Source organism: Indicator indicator, chromosome 35, assembly GCF_027791375.1.
Source record: "Indicator indicator isolate 239-I01 chromosome 35, UM_Iind_1.1, whole genome shotgun sequence".
Taxonomy (NCBI): Eukaryota; Metazoa; Chordata; class Aves; order Piciformes; family Indicatoridae; genus Indicator; species Indicator indicator.
The window spans coordinates 2,109,412-2,119,381 of record NC_072044.1 but is presented as its reverse complement, the minus strand read 5'-3'; the positions used below and the strand labels follow the sequence as shown (position 1 = coordinate 2,119,381).

At 49.5% G+C, this 9,970-nt stretch overlaps 2 protein-coding genes across 2 annotated transcripts; both read right to left on the bottom strand.

Annotated features, from left to right (window-relative positions):
- Nucleotides 1-637: 637 nt before the first annotated feature.
- C35H1orf74 (chromosome 35 C1orf74 homolog) lies at nucleotides 638-1,468 on the bottom strand. The gene has a single exon (XM_054395962.1). It carries the CDS (start codon nucleotides 1,466-1,468, stop codon nucleotides 638-640), a length of 831 nt encoding a protein of 276 aa, XP_054251937.1.
- An 836-nt stretch (nucleotides 1,469-2,304) lies between these two features.
- IRF6 (interferon regulatory factor 6) lies at nucleotides 2,305-6,507 on the bottom strand. The gene is made up of 7 exons (XM_054395846.1): nucleotides 6,334-6,507; nucleotides 5,229-5,433; nucleotides 4,466-4,588; nucleotides 4,226-4,372; nucleotides 3,617-4,009; nucleotides 3,108-3,226; nucleotides 2,305-2,526 (listed from the first exon to the last, which is right to left on the bottom strand). The coding sequence occupies exons 1-7, from the start codon at nucleotides 6,505-6,507 to the stop codon at nucleotides 2,305-2,307; spliced, it is 1,383 nt and encodes a 460-aa protein (XP_054251821.1).
- Nucleotides 6,508-9,970: the final 3,463 nt, after the last annotated feature.

Here is a 9,970-nt window from a genome sequence, read left to right as displayed (position 1 = left end):
CACTACTACCTGGCCGAAACCACACAGTTTAAGGGCACTTTTTACCTCAGTCCCCTGCCCATCCTGAGCAATCTTCCCATCTCCTGCCCTCCAGGGCAAGTGTGGGCCACTGTCTCATGGCCAAGTGTCTCCACAGCTGTACCTGCTTCCCTTTCACATTTATTTGACAGAGATGGGGAGTTTAAGCCTATTTTGGAGCTGCACCGTGCAGGTTTTAAGGTAGCACACAGCCCTTGCTCAAGCAGAGGCTCAGCTAGGAGGTGTGTGACACCGCCTTGCATGAGTAGTAAATACAGTATGAAGCCCACAGAAACTTTGCAAAGTCAGGATACCATGGTGTTGCAGGTTATTAATCCTCAGCTCTTTGCAGCAAATAAAGACACCCTGACTTCACAGGGCACCTTTTGCAGTCCAGATGGAGGCTGCAGAGCAGCTGTGAGTGCCTCCATCCACACACTGCTCTTCTGGGAAGTGCACTTGTTTGATTTGCAACTGGCCCACAAAGTTCCAGGGCCTGAGATGGTCAAAATTCAGCTTTTGGCGCTCAGGAGGCTCTTGAGACTCAGTGGGAACCAGATCTCTCACCTCAGTCCCAGGTGCAAGTGAGAGATGCACCAAAAAAGTCCAAGTGTGTATTTTACAAGGCAACGGCTGGCAGCGACACCACCTCGCTTGCAATGCGGAGGTCTACAAAGTCTCTCTGAGCACTGAAGGCTTCTTTCAGCTCACCACACCAGGTGTCCAGCACCTCCTTCAGCTCCATGCAGAGGATCTCCGGGATACTGAAGGAGTAGATCTGGACTCTGAGACTGTCACTTATCCTGGGACAGGAAGCCTGGACTGTGAACACTCTCAGCGGTGTCATTGCCAGGCAGTTCTCCCCCTCCTCCATGGCGAAGGTGTATGCCACCGGGTAGCCCAGCAGCACCCCGACGATGGTGCAGAGGTTCCAGCCCGTGGGGACAACCTCGCTGGAGGACAGAGGGCCAGCGCTGGAAGCCTCTGCAGCCCCCAGGTGAGCGAGGAGGGCAGCGAGGTGTCCCTTGATGGCCTCAGCCTCCACCGGCCCGCAGAGAACGGGACAATGCCGCCCCGCAGAGACATCCATGAAGGGTGCAGGGTGGGCTCGCAGCACAGCCGTCAGCCTCCGCCGGACGAGCCCCGAGTGCAGCAGCAGGGCCGAGCCTTCCACACCCAACAAATGCAGGCGGCTCGGGGCCAGCCCTGCCTCCCTCAACCGAGCCAGGTACCGCCGCAGCTCGGCCATCCCCGCCGCGCTGCAGTCGTACAACAAGGCCGGCTTCAGCCCCGCCGCCACCGCCAGCACCTCGCCGGCCAGCTGCAAGGCTCGGGCTGCCGGCAACCACCGCCGCCGCCGCCCGGCCCCAGCCGCCAGCTCTTCCCGAGCCGCCGCTACCAGCCGCGGCGCCAATAAGGCAGCACCTGCCGGGGCCTCCGCCGAGCCCATGGAAGCCACGGCCGAGCCCAACCCTTCCGGGGCAGCCTCGGCGCTGGCGTGGGCGGACCCCGGGGCGGAGCCGAGAGCCGCCCGGGGGAGGTGCTTACGGTCCGGCCCGCTCTAGATCTAGGTCTGGGCACGCCTGGGGAGGTACCTTCGCCCAGCTCGGGCTGGGCGATCTTCCCGAGCAGTGCTGGGCCCGAGCAGAGCCTTGGCCCAGCCACCTCATCGTGAAGGAAGAAACCGTTCAGGAGCAGATCGCTGCCTTCATCCTCAGCCAGTAGTTGGGGAAGCACTAAGGGGTAGCACAGCACTAAGGCATCACCCGCTGTTAAGGTGCTTTCATCTTCAGGTGACTTCTCAGAGTGTGCAGAACTGGCTTTTTTTTTTTTTTTTTTTAATAAATATATACATAGCTATAAAAAAGCAAGCTGGACAAAGTGTCATCCTCCCAGCTTGCAGCTACAGAGCAATTAAAAGAAAAACAGACAAGGTGATATTCTCCAGGCAGTTTTAATAGAGCACAGATTGGGTTTTTTTCCCCCTCCCACGATCAAGTATTTATATACAATACATCAGTAGTGGATCAAAAAAAAATATTACAGAATTGCAAATCTGATTTATACATAGTGGTTGCATAAGCAAACTGCTGAACCCAGGGAAGGAGCTACAGGTGTAAGCCCCTCAGTTTTGAACACTTCCAACACTAAAGCACCATAGACTACTGAAATAGAGTCAGAGGACCAGATTTACAGATTTTACTCTGATCTAAGGCAAGGCACTCATTGAGAAATACTTTCCTGTATGTACAATGTAAGAAACCACAGGGCAAAGCAAAGCGTCTGTCACTGTGCTGGCAGGGGTTGTGCCATGTGCATGGGGGGGGCTGGCATCGGCCACCCCTCCTGGTGGTTCTGCAGCAGGCGGTACAGCTGCTTCAGGTGAGCCACGATGTTGTCCTTGATGTCAGGTGTAGAGATCTGGAGGCGCACGCTGCCGCTGTCAAAGGAGCGTGTGAAGTCACCAGAGAACATTTCATAGATCATCCGAGCCACCACTGGAATGACCTGTGCCAGAGAAGTCAGTTGGTCACACAACATATTCAGATTCACAGATTGCACTGAGTTGGAAGGGACCCCCAAAGGTCATCTTGTCCAAAGCCCCCTGCAGTCAGCAGGGACACCTTCAACTAGATCAAACTGTCCAGCACCATGAAGTCTGATCTTGAATGTCTCCAGGGATGGGGCTCTCAACCCCGTCCCTGGGCAGCCTGTTCCAGTATTTTACCCCTCTCATTGTAAAAAGCTTCCTCCTAATGTCCAACCTAAACCCACTCTGCTCCAGTTTCAGACTGTTGCCCCTCACCCTATCACTACAAGCCCTTCTAAGCAGTCCCTCCTGTTATTCTGCAAGAATCCCCTGCCCTGATCTCTGCAGTGGCCTGAAGTGCACTCTCAGATTGATGCTGTGTCACACACACAGCACTTCTATTTGTCATGATAAAACCTAGCAGCCTGCTAGGGTTTCCCCACTGTCAGTAACCACAACAGGGAAGAACAGGTCTCTGGTATCCATGGGCATCCATCCAGAGCCAATGCAATGGCCCCAAAAAGGCTGGTACCTGTCACTTCAGAGCCTCAGCTCCTACCTGAACCACAATCAGCTTCCTCTCCCTGGGTTTTCCATCAGGCCACTCTTCTCCAAAACAGAAGTAGATCTCATATGGTGGCTGTTTCTCAATTTGTCCTTTCTGATGGGCAATCAGCTCTAGGAAGAAAAGCAGAATGCTACAGGCTTGTTCTTTCTGTTAGATAAACTCACCACATCCCTCCTCACTTTACCATTCCAGGTCTTACCTCCAGGTTCTCCTTTGCCAGAGCTACTTCTTATACATACACAATTACATCTCATTTCTTGCACTCAGAAGCAGCAAGGCCCTCCCATGTTTTTCAGAGTATGAAATAAGTGCATGCTCACTTTCTTCTGCTCCGTGGCCCACTGAAGCTGGGAAGCAGCAGCCCCTACCCACACCCCATATACAAGCAAAACTAATTGGTTCATCCATGCTGAGCCCCACTCAGACCACCCTTTCCAATAGTGCCACCAGGTAACCAGACCAGCATCCAAAGCCCTTTTCCAGCAGGGGAAGTTACCTACCGCTTAAGAATGTTTCCAGGCAGAAGAGTTTGACTTTCTTTTGCCTCTCAATCAAATTTGGTGTAGTGGAGGAAGGTGCACAGGGACCAGACCAGTACACCTTGCACTGGCAGAGGCGGACAGCGTAGATGGCATGGCCACTGACCTCCAGGATCAGTCCCCTGTCCATAACATCCAGCAGCCGACTTGTGAAGATCTTCTGCCTTTCATTGGTGATTTGCTCTGTGCCTGGAAATTTTACTTGCTCCAAACTAATAGGCCCAAAGAGCTCCTCCTGGTCTGGCATGGGACCCAGCTCTCCGTAGAAAAGTCTGCATCCCTGTGGGTTGCTTACGGTGGTCGTTGGTCCAGTCTCCTTCCCTCGATACTCAAACTTGATTTCTAGGTCTGTCACTGAGAGAGAAACTGTCAGCATGGCTTTCCCTGGATGTTCACCAGCACTAGAGACACCACCACTCAGTCCACACCACAGTCACAGGGAAGTTTAAACCACACACAGCTCCCCAGGCTAAAAACCAAACAGCCACAAAAGGGGAAAAAAAAAAAAAAGTCAAAACACTTCTGTTTTTAAACTACAATGACAGAAGCATTACAAATCCATGCACATACTTGGCAGAGAGCTGATCCAGAGCTCAGGGCTGCTGAAGAAGTCGTGTTGCAGTGCAGTTGGGGGCATTTCCATATCTAGAGGTTCATTCTTTGGCCAAACAGTTTCAGGGCTGCAGTTTTCTGCGCTGGCAGGAGCCATCGAAGAATCTACAAAAAAAGGGAAACAGTTCTTTAATAAACCAAAGTTTTCTTTCAAGCACACACCAGTTCACAAGCCAATATCATGACTATGCCACCAACCATTGATATTAAGAAATGGAAATGTCTCTTGAATGGGGACATGCTGGGATTGATTCAGTTCTTCCTCCTCTTCATCATCAAGATCATTATCCTTTTCATCCCATGGAGCTGAGCCAGTGGAACCTGCAGACAAGCACATTCACTGCAGTGCATTTCTTGACAAAATAGTGTCATTTTCATACTGCTTCTGCACTGTATGGAAAATTTATTTGTATGTTTTCCAAATCTAAGTTTAAAAGGCAAAACCTGATCCGTTCAACAGGCCATGTTCAGTGTAATGTATTGTTATACTCCTGGGGAGATTCTGATTAGACTCCAGAAGAACATTTTTATCCCCATGAGAACAATCAGACACTGGAATCATCTGCCAGGGAAAGCAGTAGACTTCCCTACACTGGGCAATTTTAAGACTCAGCTTGCCAGGAGGCTGGGCCAGCTCATTTTAACTCCATTATCACCTAGAAAGGCTGGACCAGATGATCCTTGGAGTGCCTTCCAACCTGGCATTCTGGAATTCTAAAAAGCTAAGGATACAGATAAACTATCCCAAACATTGGGCTGTGCAGAAACCGAGCAGGTGTGCACAGCTTGCTTAATATCCTACAGGTACAGGATGGTTCAGAGTCCTCTTTAAGCTGGGCTTGGAGAGGGCAGCTGCTCTCTGCTGCACACAGGCAGCTTGAGAGTTAACACCACTGAGGGAGGAACTGGTGTTGGACAAACACCTGCTCAGTCACCAGCCCTGTATGAGCAAGGCCCTCACCTGGATTAATGATTGATCCCTGGGACTGGGGGATATCACACACTTCATAAATTTTGATAGGATTCATGGGCACCTCCTTGGTGCCATCATACATCAGGTTAAATTCTCGGCTTTTGTTCAGAGCACACCGTAGCTGCGCTTTCCACTTTGCAGGGTCTGGCTCATCCACTCCTTCCTGGTATTTTCCTGTTTCCACAGCCCATGCCTGGGGACAAAGTACAGTCTGTTCAGTCCAGTCCTTTCAATAGAGCAGCTTTTATCAGAAATCAAACTTCCAAACAAATTGACTGAAGAAAAAAAAAAAAAATCTTTGTCTTGCGGGAGTCTTCACTATAGCTCTGCTGATAGCACCAAGACAAATTCCTGCTTTGATGGCTTTTTCCCATTAAAAGAAAGGGGAGGAAACAAAATATCAATCTGAACTTCCACAATCCATGAGCAATTTTGGACATGCACCTGTACATGAGTTAAGGAAGGACAAATTGTACAGGATTGTGCAGTGAGCATTTCTAGGTCCCTCAGGTTCAACACCAGAAGTCATTTTTGACAGCGAGCCATCCCCTGCCAGGAGGAACAGGCTGGCTTCAAATGGAGTGGAAGGGCAGCCACAGACACCTGGCTGACGAGCAGACTATCAGACCTAAGATCCCTCCAAGGCAGAGGGCAAAAATTCCTCAAAAGCAGTGTAGGAGTTATAATGAATCCCTTGGGATAAGAGTATTAGGGACAACAATGATGAGTGCTGGAAGTTTGTGGTGGATCTCTTAAGATTTATGTAACAGTATTTAATGGTTTGCTGCCAAGAGCAAGCAGCTGCCACATCCTAAACCCAGCAGATGACACAAACAGCAGTAACCTTCTAGACTCCACACAACCATCTGGCCTTTGGTGGTGGTGGGAAAGGGTTAAAGAACTCAATACCCTTTCAGGCAGCGCCAAGCTTGGCATCCAGGTGCACAAAGTTTCTTTTCTAAGGTCAAAGAAATCAGAAGACGAAATGCGCCTGGAAACAGCTCCTGAGATTCCTGCCCAGCTCCTGGGCCAACAATCCATGCCTTTGTCTGTGTTTAAGAGCCGTGGTCTATCCCAGCTGTCCCTCCCTCACCTTGAAGATGGTGTTCTCCTCCTCGTGCTGGGGGCTGTGCCGTGTTGCGTGCTTCCAGGGGATCTGGAACCGCTTGGCCTCTCGGTTCAGCCAGATGAGGCCAGGGTACATCCCACTGTCCACCTGGGCCACCAGCCATGGCTTCAGGCGCACCCTGCGTGGGTGCAGCGCCATCCTCTGCAAAAGACAACAGCACCCCAATGGCTAAAGGTTAGTTGAGACTCGTGTGCTTTACAAAAATACAGTTAATTCCACGCAGAAAGGGCCTCATGTAGTGACAGAGTGAGGAGTAATGGCTTCAGGCTGGAAGAAGCCGGATTGAGAGTAGGCATTAGGATGAAATTCTTCCCCATGAGGGTCGTCAGGCACTGGAACAGGTTGCTCAGAGAAGCTGTGGAAGCTTCAAGCCTGGCAGTGTTCAAAGTCAGGTTGGATGGGGACTTGAGCAACCTGGTCTAGTGGAAGGTGCCTCTGCCCATGGCAGGGAGGTTGGAACTGGATAATCTCTAAATTCCCTTCTAAACCAAACCATTTGGTGATTCTATGCCATGCTCCTGCTACTGTTTGTCATGTCACTGCATATTGAAACCACTAATTCAGATCCAGCTGGAGGCCTCTTCTGCCAGGAGCCATCACTAAGCAGGGACCATAACTGTCACAAGAGCAACAACTCACTGTTAAACATTCCGGTAAGCAGAGCTGGTTATTTGTATTAGGAGAGCACACGGAGGGCGAGTCCAAATCAGCCCAAGCTGTAAAGGCTGCACAGCAGATAAAGCCCCAAACAAGCCACAGCAAGAACAGGCATCAACATTTCAAAAGCTTCCACATGCCTGGAAGGGGACTCAGGTCCAGTTCTCACACATGCCCCTTCAGGGGCGTTTGCCTCAGCTGAAGCAGAGGTGAAAGCATCAGGCTGAAGCAGAGGGGGGCAATTTTATCAGATAAAGACCTCTGAAAGCCATTTAATGACCTTTTCCTGAGTGCTTTGCAGGATAATGATTCACAAACACAACTGACCTGTAATAACCAGGATGTTTATCCAGAGGGATGTGAAGTGCAGCTCTGCCTGCACTCCTGCTAAAAAAAAAAAAAAAAAAAAAAAAAAAAAAAAAACCAAACAAAACACCAAGCAACGTTCACTTCATGTTTAAGTTTTCTTTTTTTTAAACCAATGCTGTAGTTAACTGTTGTTGTTTAAGCAACCTTGTGTTGCTACTCCATTTGCAGCCAACCAACGAAATTTTTCATGTGTTAAAGCCAAATAGACAAAAATTAACAACTGTCCTCTGCTAGAAGAGGCAGCATTTGGTATCTTGAGATTTTTGAGAGAGGACTTCTATGCTACACATGTGCTTTAGAAGCTGCATCTAGATGTTTGTATACCTAGAAACAGACCTGAGAAATTACAAATATTTCATATTCATAGAATGGTTTGGGTTGGAAGGGACCTTCAAGAATATCTGTGTCCCATGGGCAGGGATGCCTTCCACCAGCCCAGGCTGCTCAAGGCCTCATCCAACCTGGCCTTGAACACCTCCAGGGAGGTGGCATCCACAACCTCCCTGGGCAACCTGTTCCAGTGTCTCCCCACCCTCACTGGAAATAATTTCTTCCTCATCTCCAGTCTAAATCTCCCCTCCGTTAATAAAGCAGTGATAGGATAAGTAAAACCTTTGCCATAAGCCCTGAACACTGCTGCAGGAGTTGTAAAATGAGTCTAAGTAGCAGAGATATTAAAGATTAAAAAAAAAAAATCCTATCCAAGGAGGAGTCTAGGAACTGGTTTTATTTGTTCCAATACCCACAGATCTGACTCGGATGCAAGCATTCACACAAAATTAAATCTGAACACAATTTATTTTATCTGTTAGGGCAAGAAAATATTCGGATTGAATTGCAAATCACCTTTAAGTGATAGTTTTGAAAAGGTGCTTTGTCAAAGAGCTGAGCATCTTGGCAGCCTGCTTCCCAAGAGCCGGGAGGGATCAGAAAGCAATCATCAACATCAGCTTTGTGCTTCTGCAGCTCTGCGGTATTAGTTCTCCGTATCAAAAACGCTACCAGAATTAAACTTGCAGTAGCATGGTTACAACGACACAAAGTCCAGGTTAATCCTGGCCTTAGAATTGAGACCAAAACCAAGTATTGATTTCCCTCTCACGGGAAAAAAAAAATAAAGTTGCTTTTCATTGTGACAGAAAACCCCTAATTAAAGCTCATTCCACCATCTCTTTCACACTTACTTTACGAGCAGTCCCCCCTGCTTCTAATGGTGTGCACACACACAGTTTGCAAGACCAGGAGTAAATTCAAGCCCACACAGCAGGGAGCAAAATTCATGCCCCTCTAAAAGGAAATAAAGCTGGTCACATGGAAGGCTCACTGGCGCTGCTGGATTAGGATTGAATTGTCCCCTGGATCCCAGGCAGCGGCTGCCAATGCGCCACGGCACAATGCTTTATGACCTTTTATCACCAACCACTTGTTGACACAATAACCAAGAGCAAATCAACTTGAATCCCATTGCTGGGCTCAGACGGTGAGTCAGCCTCTTACAACCTTCAACTTCCATCCAGCAGAGTCCAGGGGCTGTTCCCATTCTGGAGCTGCACAGGTGGGCTCCGGGAGCATCTTTGCACTATGGATTTGCCAAGACTCAAGACTCCTGGGTGCACACAATTTGTAGTATTTCCACTCAAACTGGATGGCACATGGGGGTAATTAACACATCCACAGATTGTGTCGGGGGCTGGAATGGTCCCTCAAAGGTCATCTTGTCCAAACCCCCTCCAAATAGACTGCCTAGGGCCACGTCAAGTCTGATCTTGTATTTCTTCAGGGACCCCATCCCTGGGCAACCTGTTGCAGCATTTTATCACTCTCATTCTGAAGAGCTTCCTCCTTATATCTAACCTAAATCTCCCCTGCATCTCTGAACACTGATGCCATTATTCCCTGCACCCCAAGATGTTTTTCCTTGGAGGAGAGACATTCACCCCAACCAGAACAAGTCGAGGAACCCTTGGAATGAGCAGACATCCTTCAGCCACTTCCCCAAGAGCCGCAGACGAGTGACCAAGGTCAAGGACAACGCTGGTGAACCGCAGTGACTCTCGGGGCTCCGGCGCAGTGCCAGCCAACATAGCAGCAGTCAGGGCAGCAGGAGAACGTGGTCTGAAGCCATCGCAGCCTCACTGCACAGCTGCTTTCACTCTCCCCATGCGCACCCAACCCAAGTGCGTTCAGTGCTCCTGCTCCACCCCACACGGAGCCCCTGACGAAGGAAGGGTCTTCTCTGGGTCCGTCGCTGCCACACCAGACATCTCATTGCTTGCTTATTACCGTTCTTTGGTGCCATTAGCCTCTATTTTGGGGATTTGTATTTTTTTTCAAAGAGAATCAACCCTTCACTTTGGCGTTCCCACAGAGAAACAAGCTGAACTTCCATCCAAGCAACCAACTGTTAATCCCCTCCCTACACCAGGAACCTGAAGCTCTCACATTGCAGAGACCAGGACATCACTTTGGGCATCACTTTCGGGCTGTCCCCTCCCCCCTATGTCAACCCACATTAAGCACACTTAACTCCTACAGTTCACAACCCCTCCTCACCCCAATCTGGTAACCTCAGCAA

Bases quoted from the DNA above. Each gene is read 5' to 3' on its own strand.
- C35H1orf74 (XM_054395962.1), bottom strand. From the start codon at position 1,468: ATGGGCTCGGCGGAGGCCCCGGCAGGTGCTGCCTTATTGGCGCCGCGG.
- IRF6 (XM_054395846.1), bottom strand. From the start codon at position 6,507: ATGGCGCTGCACCCACGCAGGGTGCGCCTGAAGCCATGGCTGGTGGCC. The intron at 3,227-3,616 runs GTAGGTAACTTC...TTTTCTTCCTAG, and splicing joins CCTGGAAACATTCTTAAGCG to AGCTGATTGCCCATCAGAAA. The intron at 2,527-3,107 runs GTAGGAGCTGAG...TCTCTGGCACAG, and splicing joins GGAAGCTGATTGTGGTTCAG to GTCATTCCAGTGGTGGCTCG.